Raw genomic sequence first — 19,517 nt, forward strand, 5'->3', positions numbered from 1 at the left:
GTTGATTTACTTCCTGTAACAGACTCATCTTCAAATATGACTCTCACCATTCAAGGGTTTGACCCCCATTGGTTTTACTTTTGGTCAGGCTCCTTGGTTTCGTCGGTTCATTCATCTTGTGTGGGTCCAGGCTGTGACGAGGGCTAGAACTGACTGGTTCTGTCAGAACTGAAACTGACGAGGAGAAAGTTCTTCACCCAGAGAGTGGTGAGCCTGTGGAATTCGTTACCGCAGGAAGTAGTTGATGCCAAAACATTGCATATTTTCAAGAAGCAGTTAGATATAGCACTTGGGGTGAAGGGGATCAAAGGATATGGGGAAGGTGGGATTAGACTCTTGAGTTGGATGATCAGCTGTGATCATAATGAATGGCGGAGTAGGCTTGAAGGGCTGAATGGCCTCCTTTTTTCCTTTTTTTAATGTATTTGATGACAAACGTGTAAAAAAACCACAGTAACATACACAAAAACACACTCAACAACCTCACAATCCACAGTTTGTACAATTTTTACCCCCTACCCTCTTTCCTTACCCCCCCCCATCCCACTCGACGAACAGTCCCTCAAACATCATGAACAACCCCCACGGTGTCTCAAAGCTCTCCTCCAACCCCGCAATTCAAATTTGATCTTTTCCAACCATAGAGAGTCATACAGGTCCCCAAGCCAGGCCACCATCCCCGGTGGTGTAATCAACATCCAATTCAGCAAGATCCTTCAGGCAATTAGAGAAGCGAAGGCCAGGACGTCGGCCCCCTTCCTTTCTATCGGCTCCAGCATTTCCGATACCCCAAAGATCACCACCATTTGGGTCCGGCCTGACCTCCACTCCCACAATTTTGGAAAACGCTTCCCAATACCTCTCCAGTTTCTCACAACCCCAGAACATGTGCACATGATTCGTCGGCCCTCGCCCAGACTTCTCGTCGGCCACCCCTTGGAAGAACCCACTTGTCCTTGCCCGAACTAGATGTACCCTATGCACTACCTTGAATCGAATCAAGCTCATCCGCGCGCAAGAGGAGGTTAAATTCACCCTATGCATCGCCTCATACCACTGACCACAGTCAATTTTCCCCGAACTCCTCCTCCCACTTGCACTTGATCCTCAACGTTTGTGCCTCTCCCAACCACCCATGTATATCCCCAATCCTACCCACTCCCGATTCGTCCGGGAGCAGCAATTGCTCTAAGGTATACCCCGCAACTAGGGAAACGCCCTCCTTTCTTGCAAAGTCCCGCACCTGCATATGCCCAAATTCACTCCCCCCTTGGCAACTCAAACCTCTCCTGCAACTCGTCCAATCCCACAAAATGCCTTTCCAGACACAAGCCCCTCACCCTTTCCAGCCCCTCACCCTCTCCAGCCCCACTTCCCGTACATCTCATCTATCTCCCCTGACTTAAACCTATTGTTCCCGCACAGTAGCATCGACATCCCCTCCAATTTACAGTGTCTCCTCAGCTGATTCCACACCCTGACCATCGACTGTACCACCGGACTCCCCGTATACTTCCCCGGAGCTAACAGCAGCGGAGCCGTCAACATGGCCCTCAGACTGGAAGACTGGATCCTCTACAGGTCTCCTCCTCCATCTCCTAATCCAGTCTGCTACCCCCCCCCCCGTGCGTGCTCTCTCTCTCTCTCTTGCCCCCCCCCCAACCCACTACCACCATCGTTTCACCTTCTCCACGTTCGCTGCCCAATAATAATGTAGCAGGTTAAGGGGAGCCAACCCCTGCCCCCCCCCCCCCCCCCCTCTTTCTACCTCTGTAGTACCTCTTTACCCTCAGCACTGCCTTCGCCCATATAAACTCTGAAATCACTGTCTCAAATTTCCAAAGAACGTCTTCAGGAGAAAGATTGGGCAGGTCTGGAAAACATAAAGGAACCTTGGCAGCACATTCATTTTCACAACCTGCATCCTCCCTGCCGATGACGGGTGTAGTGTGTCCTAGCTCTTAAAATCCCCCCTAATCTCCTCCATCAACGTTGCCAAATACCTCTTGTGCATTGTAGCCCATTCCCTCATCACCTGAATCCACAAGTACCTGGACCTTTTCCTGCTCCTGTTTTCTATGTTTCTATGAACATTGGTAAACATGTTAGCACAGTAGTACATACATGTGGCACTATTGATGACTCCTTCCATTACCTTATTCATCGCCCGGAAGAGGTTGATGGGGTGGTATTGACTGAGCTACATTTATCCTATTTTATTGTCCGTGATGCAGAGGAGGGAAATTTTCCTCATTATGAGATGCCAGGGTCATAGCAGTATTGGAATAGCTACTGTACTTACTCGAGGGTTCATGGAATGCAACTTGCTCTGATCTTGATTTGATCTGTTTGGGAAGGCATTGGTTCTCCATCCTGCTGTTGCTCCTGGTGATTTGGAAAGGGCAAATCCCATTGCTATTGTGTGCTCTGAGTTTTGGGGTGTTTGTATTACCCAATCTGATGGAAGGATGGTAAAAAAAGAACTATAACAAGATCGATTTAGTTATTTGTAATGACAATATCTGTCATTGTGCCTCTCAGTTTGTATAAGTGCCACTCCCTGAGGAAATTTTTTTTTGAGAGGTATTTTCAACAATTTACAGACTGGAATAATTTCTTTTGCACACATAGTAGAGGAAATCTGGAACCCTTTTGTTTGAAAGACAGCAGAAACTGGGATGATTGGAGTTTTAAAAAGTGAGATACAATTTTGTCATACAAGTGTGTTAAAGGATATGCGGCAAAGGTTGCTATATGGAGCTGAAGTTCAGGTCAGCCATGATCTAGTTGAATGGCGGAGCGGATTTGATGGGCTGAATGCCCTATCTATGTGATCAGAAGTACTCCAGTCCAAGCTGCAAGTATCATCTCTAGTGTTCAGCATTACTGAATTGATAATATATTGACTTTGTTGTAATACATAGAGTAAGATGATTAATCAGAAAATAATTTAATTGTTACTTTCATAGTCACATCTGAACATGTTCACTTTGCAATTACTCTTGTGTTTTGGAATATACATAATTTTAGTAAGGAATCTCAGTTTCCAACCTCACTGCTTGCCATTTGCCCACATTTCTATAATAGTGGGATGTTTTTTCTTTTCTATGAGCATATAATAACAATAATCTTTATTGTCACAAGTAGGCTTACATTAACACTGCAATGAGTTATTGTGAAAAGCCCCTAGTCGCCACATTCCGGCGCCTGTTTGGGTACACGGGGAGAATTCAGAATGCCCAATTCACCTAACAAGCACCTCTTTCGTTACTTGTGGGAGGAAACTGGAGCACCCGGAGGAAAGACAGGGAGAACGTGCAAACTCCGCACAGACAGTGACCCAAGCCGGGAATCGAACCTGGGACCCTGGTGCTGTGAAGCAACTGTGCTAACCACTGTGCTATCGTGCTGCAATAACCTTATCAAAGGCCAGGCGGAGAGATAGGAAGCCATGTGACACAGCCCTCTTGCTGAACTGCATAATCTCACTCTACTGTATACCATCTGACTAGCAGCCTCTCAGAAATGGAGCTCTAAAGATTCTCTGGTGGATGGGCGCTATGGCTCAGATGGTTAAAGCGCCACTCTTGTGAACAGCAGATGCTGAGTTCGAATGTCAGTGCTGCCCCCTGCCACAGTGCTAACCATTGTGCTACCGTGCTGCCCTCCACATTATAGTGCTGCTGTGAGTGCATGGTTGGATATCCCTCTAAGGGGATGCCATAATACCAAGACAATCTAACTGTTGCTGTCGCCTTTTGCTCACATTCAGCAACAATGAGTTAAGGATCACAGAATATGTTGTTGAGGATAGAGGCCATTGCACCTAGTCAACTCAATGTCCCTTTCACTCATATTGTTTTAAACTTCCCGTTTTTAAAATATGTATTCACTTCCTTTTAAGAGTATTTATGTATTTCCTTCTAGTTGTATTTCTGATGGCATTCATATATCCACTAGTTACCACTTCAGCGACCAATGGAAATAGTTCATTCCCACTTAACACTTTATAAGACTTCCATCAAATCTCATCTTCAAATTCTTTACTCTATTACAAAGAGCACCACTTTCTCCTGGCTTGATTTATATTCCTATGTGACCCAGTTGGTAACACCCTTGTTTCTGGATCGTGAGGTTTCAGATTCAAGTCTGTAGCCACCCGAGTTGGCCACTTCCTGACTTAAAATGGAGAACAGCAGAGGCTGAAGGGAAATTCAGCCAACACAGGCAAAAACTAGCAGGTGCAAGTTTACTGTGTATTAGACTGCAAAAGCCCAGACAGCACAATACAAGCAGCCATCTGCATAGTAATGTAGCAGCCATCTACATAGTAATGAGCGATCCCCGGGAACAATCAAAATATTTGAGGTAAATGAGGCCAAGCCAGACTCCTCGGCGCCAGCAGGGGCCAACGCAAAAGAGGTTAATGGACACTTAAAGACCGCCCAACGATCATGGAACGATCATCCAGTATTGGAGAAATCGAACCAAGTGATTGGAACGAAGTCCAGTCACTTGAAACCAGGTACGGGGTCTGCCACGAAAGGCGGGAAACCCCATGGGACTATAAAGTAAAGCCCCCAAGTTCAAATCGTCCTTCTTGACAGGGTCACTCAGCAACGCGAACCAACCCTTGACAGTGACCTGTCCAGCTGCCTCCAAAGAACGTAAGTTTCAAGTCAACGCTCGCTACGAGATAGGCGCTCCTAGCTAGTAATGATCAATAACTCAATACACCAATTAGTAATTGATCATTACTCGAACTTGAACCTCGTGGGGGTATCATAAAGATACCTGGCGACTCTAGAGCAAAGGTTATAAAACAGCCAATTGAACCAACCAAAAGTTAGCAACAAGTCCCAGTCCAGGACTTGTGCAGAAAAATCAAGGTTAATAGTGAGAACAGTATTGATGGTGTAGTGGACTGACTTTCAGATGAGACATTAAACCGAGGCCTCATCTGCCTGCTTAGGTGGCTGTAAAAGATCCCATGGACTTCCGGTGGTGGCCATGGTGTGAGTAGTCACACATTTGTTGACTCCCGCTCATGGTGGCATTTTTGGACCTCTTCCCCGGCTAACGGGTGCATTGTGTGACTGACAAAGGAGCAGGAGGGGTGGAGGGAGAGAGTTTCCCACCACTGCATGGATTTGTGGACCAGAAGTGGTCAAAAAAGAAAGGAACAGGCGGTGAAAGTTGCGACACAGGTGAAGATGGCGGAGGATCAGGGACCGATCCTATCCGCTCGGTGGTCGACGGAGCAGCTGGTGGGCTTCCTGAATGAGAAGTTCATCCAGCAGAGGAAAGAGAATTTGGAGGACCTGGCCAGGGTGGTGGACCCGATAAAGGCGGGGATTGACTACATGGAGAGGAGGTTGGAGGACCAGGGCCAGGCGATCCAGAAGGTGGAGGAGGCGGTGGGGAAGCACAAGGAGCAGCTTGCCCTGATGGCAGCTGAGATGGGCGTGATGCGGAATCATCAAAGGCGGCTGCAGGAGAAAGTTGGAGGACTTGGAGAACCGGTCCCACGGGCAGAACTTGAGGACTGCCGGAGGGCAGTGAGGGAGCGGGCGCCGGCACGTATGTGGTGTGAATGTTGGGGAAGCTGCTGGGAGGGGGGCATTTTCGCGGCCCTTGGAAGTGGATCGAGCACACAGGGTGCTAATGAGAATGTCACAGGGGACTGAGCCGCCGAGGGTGATGGTGGGGGCCTGATAGCAAGGCTGTATTTGACCGAGTATGGCATCAAGAAGTCACTGCAGTCGATGGGAAACGGGGGGAAAGTCTCTGTTGGTTGGAGTCACATTGGAAGATGGTTGTGATGGTTAAAGGTCAATCATCTCAGCTCAAGCTGCAGGAGTTCCTCAGGTAGTGTCCTAGGCCCAATCATCTTTAGCTGCTTTATCAATGAACTCCCTTCCATCATAAGGTCAGAAGTGGGGATGTTCACGGATGACTGCAAAATGTTCAGCGCCATTCACAACTCGGATAATGAAACAGCCATGTCCACATGTAGCAAGACCTGACCAAGCCTGGACTGACAAGTGGCAAATTACATTCGCGCCACATAATGCCAGGCAATGACCATCTCCAAGAAGAGATAATCTAACCATCATTCCATGACATTCAATGGCATTAACATCGTGATATCCCCCACAATCAATATCCTGGGGGTTTCCATTGATCAGGAAATGAACTGGACTAGCCACATTAATACTCTCCACCATCTGCAAGGCACGAGTCAGGAGTGTAATGAAATATTCTCCACTTGCCTGGATAAGTACAGCTCCTATAACACTGTAGAAGCTCGAAACCATCCAGGACAAAGCAGCCCGCTTGATTGTTCCCCCTTCCACAAACATTCAATCCCTCCACCACCACCGAACAGTGGCAGCCGTGCGTACCATCTACAAGATGCAGTACCTCGCCAAGATTCCTGAGGCAACACCTTCCAAACCCAACTACCATCTAGAAGGGCATGAGCAGCAGATACCTGGGAACCTCACCAGCTGGAGGCTCCATTCAAGTCAACCATGATCCTGAAGGAAACATATCGCCGTTCCTTCTCTGTCGCTGGGGCAAAATCCTGGAACTCTCTCTCCTTGACAGCACTGTGGGGTGTACCTACATCTCTGGGACTGCAGCAGCCCAAGAATGCAGCTGACCACCACCTTCTGTGGGCAATTGGGGATGGGCAATAAATGCTGGCCTAACCAGTGTCCATTTTGCACACTTCTGTTCTCATCCTGCCCCCTCCCTCCCAGAGTCTCCCTTGTTCTCACCTTCCACCTCACCAGAAACAAATCATCCTTTGCCTTTTTTGCCAGCTCCTGTGTTATACCATCACCAAACACACCTTACCCTGCCTCCACTTCAGCATTCTAAAGAGACCGGTTCCTCCGTGACACCCTGAACCACTCCCCAATCCCGCCTAACACTGCCTCCTTTCCCATGCAAGTGCAGGAGATGCTAAACCTGTTCTTTCACCTCTTGCCTTCTCACCATCCAAGGCCCCAAAAACTTTTTCCAAGTGAACTAGTTATTTACTACTCCTACAGTCAAATTTCTGTTATCTGGCACAATACCAACTGGAATTCACTATTAACTGGTATTCTGTGATCGGGACTGTTGAATCTATTTTTAACTGGCGTTTTCAAACTCCCCATAGTTGCTATTGGCGACCTGTCCCGCTCCGGTCTCAGCCATTCACTGTTTTGCAGCAACGTCTCCCCTTAGCGCCACTCACTCAGTTTGTGCACTGTCGCACATCTTGCAATATATCAACATTTGTGTGATCACCCTGGAGCTTTCTGATTGGATAAGAGCACAGAAACCATCTTACATCTTAGTTAACTGGCATATTTGAGTAACTGATACCTCACATTCCCGCTGTAGAACAGAGGTTTTCCTGTACTGTGAGAGTTCATATGCTGAGTCCCAGCCCCTGGTTTGTGGTTTGGTTTTGTGGGGTTACTGGGCACCAGATTTTATTTTTGGGGGGGCTGTATTTGGTAAAGTCCGGGGCCACACTGAGTGAAAAATGACAGTCAACGTGGTTATTCTCAGAAGTTGTGCCCACGGCTTTTTACAGTTTATTTTAGTATCTGAGGTCGCATTTTGAAAATAAGTACTTGCATCTACTGAGAATGACTCCCCTTTTGTGATATAAACCAAACTTTGGTGTAAAATTACATGAACTGTGAAAAGTGTACGTCTTATTTTTATATTCGCGCAGAAGAGCATAATATTTGGAGAATGCAGGCTTCAGTGTTGTACCTTCTCGCGCATTAAACTTCTGTGTCATGATTCAAAATTGCTATCTGGAAGAAATTTACCATTTTTGCATTTTGATGTGAATTAGAATGAAATTGCATTCTGGAAAAATAATGGATTTTTAAAGCTAGATTGTGATACCAGCTGATCGCTGAAATAATGCTCTTCACTATTGGGTTATGTTGTGATCTCTGGTGCCTACTTGTCTAAACTAAAATACTTATTGCAAACCAAAAAAAAGAGAATGGCGGGTGCAATTGCCTTGTAAGTGAAGATGGTACTTTGCCTCCACGAGGACTGTGGCAGTTACTCCTACGATTCTGTCATGAACAAACAGATGCATCTGTGACATGTACATTGGTGAGGTCAGGGTCAGGTAGGTTTCACCCCTTGTTGGCTCCCTCAGCACATGCCGCAGATCCAATCTAGCAGCTATGTCCTTTAGGATTTTGTCAACTCCGTAAATGGTGGTAGTACTGACCCACATTCTGTGCCCATGCCAACCTCGGTGCTTCCTCTTAAGTAGTTTTCAACACAGAGGAGTGTTGATTCATCAGTTGAGTGGACTGGGAGGGGTGAAGAGCAGGAGGTTTCCTTGACCATGATTGACCTGATGCCGTGAGATGCCGTAGGGCCTGGAGTCCATGTTGGACACCTGGAGCAACTTCCCCCTGACTGTATATCCCATGCTGCCACTGTTGCTTTATAACTCTCCCTATTTTGGGTTAATTGCCAGATGTTGGCAATGAGGACTTTTCAGGGTCAATCAACACTGCTGGGTTTGCCGTTATCATTTTTAGTGCCTAGGGTCTGGTTTTGTTTTTTTATTGCCTTTTCTGTAGCAGTTTGACAGAACTGAATAGTTTGCTAGACCATTTCAGTGGGCATTTAAGAGTTGGCCACATTGCTGTGGTCTAGAGTGAAATGTAGGCTAGACATTGTGGCATGTCATATAGGCTAGATTCCCTTCCCTAAATGACATTAGTAAACCAGATGTTTTTTTAATGACAATCAACAAAGGTCTTCATTGCTGAGACTTTTTTATTTCCGGATCTATTAATTGAATTTAACTTCCACCAGCTGCCATGATGAGATTTACTGCCGTGTCCCTGGGCCTCTCCTGTGACATTACCACTACGCATCACCTCCCCGTGTTTGTTTCCCTCGATCCTGCCACTTTGCAGCTGTGCTAATACCCACAAGTCATCATAATTTTTTTTGTCTGCCTGAAGTAAACCAAATGAAAGAGATGTTAATTCTGTCACTGGAATTGGTCTCAAATCACAGTGTCAGATGATGCTGTTGGAGTACCGTGTCGCTTCTACAGCGTTTGTTTCTCCCAGTGTTAATTGGAGCAAATCCTGTGCACCGTGATCTTGTGTTTTGTACTTTTAACAAACCGTTTCTGTTCTCCAATTCATGACAGAGCAGTGGAAAAAGCTCAGTGCTGGAGAGTCTGGTGGGAAGAGACTTGCTCCCCCGAGGTACCGGTATTGTCACTCGAAGGCCATTGATTCTGCAGCTAGTGAATATTTCCCCTGAGGAACAGCGGAAAGCAGCTGGAGATGATGATGGTATGTTTTTTTCCCTAATTTGTGTTGTATTAATTTGCCTGAAGTTTTCCCCATGTTGACTTAGGACAGAGATGTGAGAATAATGATGCTAACATTGTACGATTATGCTGTGCTGAACACCAAACTCTCAAAAGTTCAAAACCTCACCTGGTAGTTTTACTCCAGTTTTCTCTTTCTGTATGCTGTGATTGGAAACTAAATAACTGAAGAGTCTGAAAGATATCCTACCACTGATACTATTAGTTATATGACATAAACAACATCCTCCGATTCACTAAAGGTAATGCCATTGGAGATCTGCGGGTTATTTCAAATTTTGTTAGTTACCTCGTTTGCTTGAAATTGAATCATAAAGTTAGGTATATTATAAGTATTTCTACAATGTAGGCCGAGTTTGGGCACATTATCAGTTGAAAGAAATAAACCTTTTCCATGAAATTCTATGTTGAACTGCATGGTCATGCCACTGATTACTTCAGCTTCTGCACTTCTTTGGTGTTGAGAATGGTCAAGTAATTCAAGTATCACAAACCTTTCAGCTGACATTAGTTTAAAAAAATATATCTTTATTCAAATTTTCAACAGATTTTCAACAAACCCCCCCCCCCCCCGCCCCCCCAGAAAAAAGAAACACAAAGAAATAAGAACACAACCCGCACGAATTGTACATAGAATTTCCCCAAACTACAATAACCCCCCATATAACAATAAAAACACAAATAGGGAAACACCCCACCCTAACCCAAACGCCAGCCCAAAAGAAAAATCCTCCGCCGGGCTACCAGGGACGCAAAGGCCAGAATACCGGCCTCTTTCGCCTCCTGCACTCCCGGCTCGTCCGCTACCCCAAATAATGCCCGGCTTGACCCGGACGTTCACCACCTTGGACATAGTCCTCGCAAAGCCCCTCCAAAACCCATCCAGCGCCGGGCACGTCCAGAACATATGGGCGTGATTTGCTGGGCTCCCCGAGCACCTCCCACATCTGTCCTCCACCCCAAAGAACCTACTCAACCTCGCCCCTGTCATATGCGCTCTGTGAACAACTTTAAACTGTATCAGGCTGAGCCAGGCGCAAGAGGAGGAAGAATTAATCCTACTCAGGGCATCAGCCCACAGACCCTCATCTATCTCCTCCCCGAGCTCCTCCTCCTATTTGCCCTTTAGCTCCTCTACCGAGGTCTCCTACTCTTCTTGCAGCTCCTGGTAAATCGCCGAGACCTTACCTTCTCCAACCCATACCCCCGAGATCACCCTTTCCTGAATCCTGCGTGCTGGAAGCAGCGGGAATTCCCTCACCTGCCACTTCACAAACGCCCTCACCTGCATATACCTAAAAGCGTTTCCCGGGGGTAGCCCAATTTTCTCCTTCGGCACCCCTAGACTCGCAAACGTCCCATCAATGAACAGGTCCCCCATTCTTTTAATCCCTGCCCGATGCCAGCTCAGAAACCCCCCATCCATCCTCCCCGGGACGAACTGATGGTTCTCTCGAATCGGGGACGAAACCGAGGCTCCCACCTCACCCCTATGACGCCTCCACTGCCCCCAAATCTTCAGAGTCGCTGCCACCACCGGACTCGTGGTGTACCTTGTCGGCGGGAGCGGCAACAGTGCCGCCACCAGTGCCCTCAGACTCGTGCCCACACAGGACGCCATCTCTAGCCTCTTCCACGCCGCCCCCTCCCCTTCCATTACGCACTTACGGATCATCGCCACATTGGCTGCCCAGTAGTAGCCACATCGATTCGGCAACGCCAGCCCTCCTCTGTCCTTGCTACCCTCCAGGAAAACCCTTTTTACCCTTGGGGTCTTATTCGCCCACACAAATCCCATGATGCTCCTGCTTACCCGTTTAAAAAAGGCCTTAGGGATCAGAATGGGAAGAGAAACCTCGGAAGGAGCGTCATTTTAACCGACTGCACCCTACCCGCCAGTGAGAGTGGCAACATATCCCATCTTTTAAAATTCTCCTCCATCTGCTCCACCAACCACGTCAAATTGAGCTTGTGCAGGGCCCCCCAACTCCTAGCTACCTGGATCCCTAGGTACCGAAAGCTCCTTTCCGCCCTCTTCAGCGGAAGCTCATCTATCCCCCTTCCCTGGTCTCCTGGGTGCACCACAAAGAGCTCACTCTTCCCCACGTTAAGTTTATACCCCGAAAAGTCCCCAAACTCCCTATGGATTTGCATGACCTCCGCCATCCCCTCCACTGTGGCCACAACATACAATAACAGGTCATCGGCATACAGTGACACCCGGTGTTCTCTCCCCCCTGAACCAATTCCCTCCAGTTCCTGGACTCCCTCAATGCCATGGCCAGCGGCTCAATTGCCAGTGCAAACAACAAGGGGGACAGGGGACACCCCTGCCTCGTCCCCCGGTACAGCCAAAAGTACTCCGACCTCCGCCGGTTCGTAGCCACACTCGCCACCGGGGCTTTATTTAGTAGCCTGACCCAACTGATGAACCCCGCCTCGAACCCAAACCTCCGCAGCACCTCCCAAAGATACTCCCACTCCACCCTATCGAAGGCCTTCTCCCCGTCCATAGCCGCCACTACCTCCGCTTCCCCCTCCACCGAAGGCGTCATCATTACATTAAGGAGCCGCCACACATTGGTGTTCAGCTGCCTACCCTTCACAAATCCCATCTGGTCCTCATGAATCACCCCCGGGACACAGTCCTCAATTCTCGTGGCCAGAACCTTCGCCAGCAACTTTGCGTCGACATTGAGTAGCGAGATCGGCATGTACGATCCACACTGTAATGGGTCCTTGTCCCGCTTCAAGATCAAAGAGATCAGCGCCCTGGTCATTGTCGGGGCAAGGTTCCCCCCCCTCCCTCACCTCTTTGAAAGTCCTCACTAGCAGCGGGCCCAGCAGGTCCACGTACTTCCTATAAAATTCTACCAGGAACCCATCAAGCCCCGGGGTCTTCCCTGCCTGCATGCTCCCCAGTCCCTTAAGCAGCTCCTCCAGCCCAATCCGTGTCCCCAGCCCAACCACCTGCTCTTCCTCCACCCTCGGGAACCTCAGCCGATCTAGAAATTGGCGCATCCCCCCCCCCCTCCCCGTCGGGGGCACAGACTATACAGCTCCTCATAGAAGTCCCTGAATGTCTTGTTTATTCCCACCACACTCCGCACCGTGTTCCCCCCTTTATCCCTAACTCCACCAATCTCCCTCGCTGCCTCCCTCTTCCAAAGCTGATGTGCCAGCATCCGACTCGTCTTCTCCCCATACTCATACACCGCCCCCTGTGCTTTCCTCCACTGCGCCTCTGCTTTCCCAGTAGTCAGCAAGTCGAATTCCGTCTGGAGGTTCCGTCGCTCCCTAAGTAGTCCCTCCTCGGGTGCCTCTGCATAGCTCCTGTCCACCCTTAATATATCCCCCACCAGTCTCTCCCCCTCTCCCCTCTCTCTCTTCCTCTTCTCCCTATGGGCCCTAATGGAGATTAGCTCTCCCCTGACCACCGCCTTCAACGCCTCCCAGACTACCCTCACCTGCACCTCCCCATTGTCATTGGCCTCTAAGTATCCTTCGATACACCCCCGAATCCACCTGCACACCACCTCATCTGCCAACAGTCCCACATTGAGGTGCCACAGCGGGCGCTGGTCCCTCCCCTCCCCCAGCTCCAGCTCCACCCAATGCGGGGCATTATCTGAAATAGCCATGGCCGAATATTCCGTGCCCTCCACTCTTGGGATTAGCGGTCTACTCACGATGAAAATCCCAATTCGGGGCATATACGTTCACCAATACCACCCGCACCCCCTGCAACCTACCACTCGCCATCACGTACCGACCTCCATTATCTGCCACAATGTTCAGCGCCTCAAACGACACCCGCTTCCCCACCAGAATCGCCACCCCTCTATTCTTCACGTCCAACCCCGAGTGAAAGACCTGCCCTACCCACCCCTTTCTCAGCCTAACCTGATCTGCCACCTTCACATCAGCTTTCAGTCCCTTTAGGTGCGCGAACACCTGGGCCCTCTTCACCGGCCCGTTCAGGCCCCTCACATTCCAAGTTATCAGCCAGATCAGGTGGCTCCCCCCCGCCGACTTGCCATCTCCCTTTTTAGGCCAGCCACATGCCCGTGCCTCTTGCACCCTCGATTCCCCCAGGCGGCGGACCCCCGCCCCGACTCCCCCTCCTAGCTCCAGCTCCAGCTCCACTTTGGCCAATGCAGCAGCAACCCAGTCTCCCGTCTCTCCCCCCCCCCCGCTAGATCCTCCTCTAGCCGTTTTGCTCCCCTCATGGCACTCCCGTAAGTCAGCTGACCCCGGCCTCTCCCGCCACTCCATCGACCCCCCAGTGTGAGAATCCCTCCACCTCCCCCTGGCATTTGGTGTGTGCTCCTCTCAAGCACTGCCCCTTCCATTTTTCCTGCGCTTTCCATCCAAGCTGGCCCTGCCCCCTCTGGCGCAGCTCCCTTTTTGCGGCCTTGTCTCTACTCCCCATCCCCGGGCCTCCAACCCCCCCTTCCTTCCAACACCGATGCCCACATCACACAGCCCCCACATCGAACCATTTCACCCAACCCCACCCAGCACCAAAGAAAACAAAACAACATCCCCCAAAACACAGTAACCCCCCCCAGGCACCCCCTCCCATCAAACCCTCAGTTCAAGTCCAACTTTTCAGTTTGGATAAAGGTCCACGCCTCCTCCGGCGTCTCGAAGTAGTGGTACCGATCCTGAAATGTGACCCACAATCGCGCTGGCTGCAGCATCCCGAACTTCACCCCCTTCCGATGTAGAACCGCCTTAGCCCGGTTGAAGCCGGCTCTCTTCTTGGCCACCTCCGCGCTCCAGTCCTGGTATATTCGGATCTCTGTGTTCTCCCACCTGCTGCTCTGTCCTTTTTTGGCCCATCTCAGGACACACTCCCTGTCCACAAAGCGGTGAAACCTCACCATTACCGCCCTTGGCGGCTCATGGGCCTTGGGCCTCCTCGCCAGGACTCGATGAGCCCTGTCCAGCTCCAGGGGCCTCGGGAAAGCTCCCACGCCCATCAGTGCATTGAGCATCGTGACCCCAAATGCCCCGGCATCAGACCCCTCACTCCCCCCGGGAGACCCAGAATCCGGAGATTCTTCCTCCTCGACAGATTCTCCATGTCCTCAAATTTTTCTTGCCACTTCTTGTGCAGCGCCTCGTGCGCCTCCACCTTCACCGCCAGGCCCAAGATCTCATCCTCGTTCTCCGAGGCTTTTTGCCGCACCTCCCGGATCGCCGCCCCTTGGGCCTTCTCGGTCTCCACCAGCTTGTCGATCGACGCCTTCATCGGCTCCAGCAGTTCTACCTTCAGCTCTGCAAAGCAGCGTTTGAGGAACTCCTGCGACCATAGCGCCCACGCTGCTTGGTCTCCACCCGCCGCCATCTTGCTTCTCCTCCCTCGCACTTTTCGCTGCACTAAAATCACTTTCTTGACCGCTCCACTCCTGGTCCAATCCATACAGTGCCGGGGGAACCGTACTGTCACCTTCCCACCGTCGAACAATTGCCGTTGGGGCCCCTCAAAAGAGCCCAAAGGTCCGTTTCTGGCGGGAGCTGCCGAATGTGCGACTTAGCTCAGCATAGCCGCAACCGGAAGTCTTCAGCTGAGATTAGTTAACTCAACGATGACTGGAAGTTGAACCTGAGACAATGCATTCCAAACATGCTTGTTTGATCTATTTAGGAATAAGGTCCAGACTTTTCACAAAGACGTGAAGCTGGTACCTTGACATTTCTAGATTCCCAGTATCTACATTTTTCCTTTTTCTATCTCTGCTGTGGCAGCTATGAGCTTGAGAAGCAACAAGCTTTTGCCTCCAAAGTAGATGAACTAGGTAATAGATCAGAAAGGAATACTGCAAGGGTTTACACATCCAATTGATTAAGGAGCACCTGGATTTATAAGGCTTTAATTTTTCAGAGTATGATTATGTTAAAGTTCTCCCATTGCATCATGAATTTAACATTACATCATAACTTGAATATACAATTATATGATCATTCATTGCATCATATTGATCAATTCATATGCATCATTCATTATATTGAAAACCTTGAGCCGATGACTAATATCACAATTGATTGCAAACCATCCATTGCCTTCTTGGACTCCAGTAATTCTTCTTACTCCCTTCATTTGCAACCATGACTGTTGTTTCTCACTCCCTACCTGCTACCATGATCCAGAATGTCAGTTGTCAGATACTGACGCATAGGAATGACTGATGGTAGACAACTAGTTAGTCTACAACATGTGCAGGGCTTAGTAACTGTCATTAAATAAATCAATAAATCTTCAATCATTTGAAAATTGTTGGGATGCTAAATATGTTGTTGGATGTTGAATTCCTCTGTAAACATATTCACTCCTTCACCTCTCTTTCCTCCTTTAAGATTCTCCTTTGAACTTGCCTCTGTTGGACCTATTACGTGTCATCAGATTTTGTTTGATAATGCATCTGTGAAACTGCGTGGGATGTTTTTCTACAGTTGAGCTGCTCTAGTAATGAAAGCTGTTGCCACCAAAGTTCTCAATTTTAAATTTTTTTATCGCTGTCTTAAATGACCAAAATATTACAAAGTATTTCAGGTGGAACTTGGATTGCATAAATCTTTCTTTTCGCCTATGGCTAATGTGTGTATAACATCCATTGTATCTGTCTTTCCAATTTAGCATGAGAGAAAAAGTATTTGAGCTAAACATTTCATAAACAGACACCCACTTAACTATTCTGCTGTTTCTCTAACTACAGACACAGCCATGTGGAAAAATTATGGGCAACTTTACAAAGGTTTCCACTTTTTCTTGTTTACTTGTTTCTGTGCATTGTGTCTGTTCTCTGCATGGCTTTGGATCATTCTTAGTTATACACCTTTAAATGGTAACCATTTGGGTTTTGCATTACATAGAAACCTGTCTGAAATTTATTGTAGTTGATGTGAATATTTAAAAATTGGGCTTTTTTAGGTAAGAGGATCAAGGGGTTTTAGCCTTTAGTTTCCACATGGAAATGTCCCTGCATCAGCTATTCTGTGTGGTCTAAGAGGTCCCCAATGATGCTGGAAATCTTATCACAAGACGATTAAAATGAACCACCCCTGGTACAACTCCTAACATAGAAGCATTTGCAGAAGCCTGGAAGTATATTATTTGTTATTTTTCTGTGTACAGTGATAGCCATAAATCCAAAGATTTAAATGTAAATAATTAGCATAACATTCTGTGCTCAAAAGCAGAGAACATATTTTTGAGGGCTTGGAGTGCATCATGGACTGTCTAGGTCTACGGTAGTATTTACAGGAATAATGTTTTAATGTGTACTGGAGAAACAATATTGACGAGGATAATATTAGAATTGAGAGGATACAGCTGTCAGGAAAGGATGACCAGGTAGGGTTTTTTTCTCCTAGTAAAGAGAACCCTGATAGGTGACCTGTTAGGGGACTTTACAATTATGAAGTGATGCAGTGGAGCAGATGTTTGCACTTGTAGGGAGTCCAAAACTAGGCCATAAATAAATTAAGTCACAAATAATTCCAATCAGTAATTCAGGAAAAATCTCTTGAGTGGTTAGATTGTGAAATCTGCCATCACATAGTGTTTGAGGCGAACAGCGTGGATGCATTTTAAAAAAACATATTTTTATTCTCCTCCTTTGTCACATTTTCTCCCAAATTTACACCCACTAACAATAAACAATAATCAGTAACAAATATGTCAATCTCCATATCAATAACAACGATCCCATCCTCCCACCAAACCCCAAACATTAGCCCGCATGTTCATGTAAACAAATGACAAAAAGGAATCAGAGTGGATGCATTTAAAGGAAAATTAAATATATAGGGTAGGAATATGAGAATATGTTAAGATTGATGTATTAAAGCAGGAAAAAGGTGTCCGGTTGCGGCGATGACCAGCTGAGTCGCACGTTTCGGCACCTCCCGTTTTAACGGACTTTTGGGCTCTTATCGGGAGCCCCAACGGAAATTTTTCACGGCTACACTCAGTGTGAGGCGATAAAGGAAGGAGTCCCCCCAGGTGTGGATGGAAAGAAGCGATAGTAGTGGCCAGATTGCGGAGGATCCTCTGGAGCAGTGGCAGAGAAGAGAAGGGAGTAGCAAGATGGCGGCTGAGGGAGCCCAGATGGTATGGGGCCCGGAACAGCAGGAGTTCCTCCGCCGATGTGTGGAGGAGCTCAAGAAGGAGGTGCTGGCGCCGATGTTGCTGGCGATTGAGGGATTGAAGGAGATGCAAAAGACCCAGGAGATGGAACTCCGTGGAGTGAAAGCAAAGGCAGCCGAGAATGAAGACGAGATACAGGGCTTGGTGGTGAAGACGGAGACGCACGAGGCACTACATAAAAGGTGCATAGAAAGGCTGGAAGCCCTGGAAAATAGCTCGAGGAGGAAGAATTTAAGGATATTGGGTCTTCCCGAAGGGTCAGAGGGAGTGGATGTTGGGGCGTATGTGAGTACGATGATCCATACTTTAATGGGAGCTGAGGCCCCGACGGGCCCCCTGGAAGTGGAGGGAGCAGACCGGGTCCTCGTGAGAAGACCGAAAGCAGGGGAAATACCGCGAGCAATAGTGGTGAGGTTCCACCGCTACAAAGACAGAGAGATGGTCCTGAGATGGCCTAAGACGACACTGAGTAGCAGGTGGGAGAACGCGGTGATCCGCGTGTATCAAGATTGGAGTGCGGAGGTGGCGAGAAGGAGGGCGAGTTTCAATCGGGCCAAGGCGGTGCTCCACAGGAGAAAAGTGAAATTTGGAATGTTGCAGCCAGCAAGACTGTGGGTTACACACCAGGGCAAACACCACTACTTCGAGACGGCGGAGGAGGCGTGGACATTTATTCAAGAAGAGAAGTTGGACTAGATTTGAGGAATCGATGTTTGGAAAGAAGTAGCGAGGTGGTGGCAAGGAATTGTAAAGGGGGGAGAGGGGGAGGACTTATCTCTAAAAATGTTGGACGGGAGAATTTTTTCTCCCCCACCCTCAGAGGGGGGGACACGAAGAAATGTGGGCGCCGGTGGGGAAGGGGACGGGGAAGGAGAGAGGGAACTGCGCCATTAGGGGCGGGGCCGAGAGGGAAGCGCGGGCTTTTCTCCCGCGCTACGGAAATTGTGGCGGGAAAAGTGGGCGCAGGAAGGAAGGGGGCCCCACGCAGGGAGGCCAAGCGTAAACGGGGGAAGCCGAGGTCAGCCAGAGTTTGCTGACTCCCGGAAGCAATATGGGGGAGCAATCAAGCTAGAAGGGAATCTAGCGGGGGGGGGGGGGGGGGGGGATAAACTGGGTTGCTGCCGCTGAGGGTAAGGGGGAGCTGATATGTGATGGGATGGTCGGGACGGGAGGGTGCCGTCTGGGGGACAAACGGGTGCGTGGGACCCGGGTGAGGGGCTGGTTTAAAAAAGGGGATGGCTAGTCGACGATGGGGGGGGGTAAAGGGCCCCCCAACCCGGTTGATCACGTGGAACGTGAGAGGGTTGAACGGGCCAATTAAGAGGGCAAGGGTATTTGCGCACCTAAAGAGGCTGAAGGTGGATGTGGTTATGCTTCAAGAGATGCACCTGAAAGTGGCGGATCAGGTCAGATTAAGGAAAGGATGGGTGGGACAGGTTTTCCACTCAGGATTAGATGCGAAAAATAGAGGGGTGGCAATACTGGTGGGGAAACGGGTACTGTTTGAGGCTAAGACCATAGTGGCAGACAGTGGGGGCAGGTACGTGATGGTGAGTGGCAGATTGCAAGGTGAGGCGGTGCTGCTGGTGAGCGTATATGCCCCGAACTGGGATGACGTGGGTTTTATGAAGCGTATGTTGGGGCGCATCCTGGACCTAGAGATGGGAAATTTGGTATGGGGGGGGACTTCAACACGGTGCTGGACCCAGGGCTGGACCGGTCCAGATCTAGGACCGGGAGGAGGCCGGCAGCGGCCAAGGTGCTTAAGAAGTTTATGGAGCAGATGGGAGGAGTAGATCCCTGGAAATTTGCTAGACCGAGGAGTAAGGAGTTTTCTTTCTTCTCCCACGTCCATAAAGTATACTCCCGGATAGACTTTTTTGTCCTGGGAAGGGCGCTGATCCCGAAAGTGGCAGGAACGGAATATTCGGCTATAGCCATTTCAGATCACGTCCCACACTGGGTGGACCTGGATCT

General features: G+C 49.0%; 1 protein-coding gene across 5 annotated transcripts in view; it reads left to right on the plus strand.

Moving 5' to 3' along the window:
* Positions 1-19,517, plus strand: part of dnm1l (dynamin 1-like) — a 92,542-nt gene that overhangs the window by 7,431 nt on the left and 65,594 nt on the right. For 2 of the 5 annotated variants that reach the window (XM_072484558.1, XM_072484556.1), the window contains exons 2-3: positions 9,200-9,347; positions 16,108-16,146. In XM_072484558.1, coding sequence (XP_072340659.1) covers positions 9,200-9,347; positions 16,108-16,146 — 187 coding nt within the window. The remainder of the gene's footprint in view (positions 1-9,199; positions 9,348-16,107; positions 16,147-19,517) is intronic. The other 3 variants (XM_072484557.1, XM_072484559.1, XM_072484560.1) reach the window with 2 other exon arrangements.

The sequence above is a fragment of the Scyliorhinus torazame genome, chromosome 19 (assembly GCF_047496885.1).
Source record: "Scyliorhinus torazame isolate Kashiwa2021f chromosome 19, sScyTor2.1, whole genome shotgun sequence".
Classification (NCBI taxonomy): domain Eukaryota; kingdom Metazoa; phylum Chordata; class Chondrichthyes; order Carcharhiniformes; family Scyliorhinidae; genus Scyliorhinus; species Scyliorhinus torazame.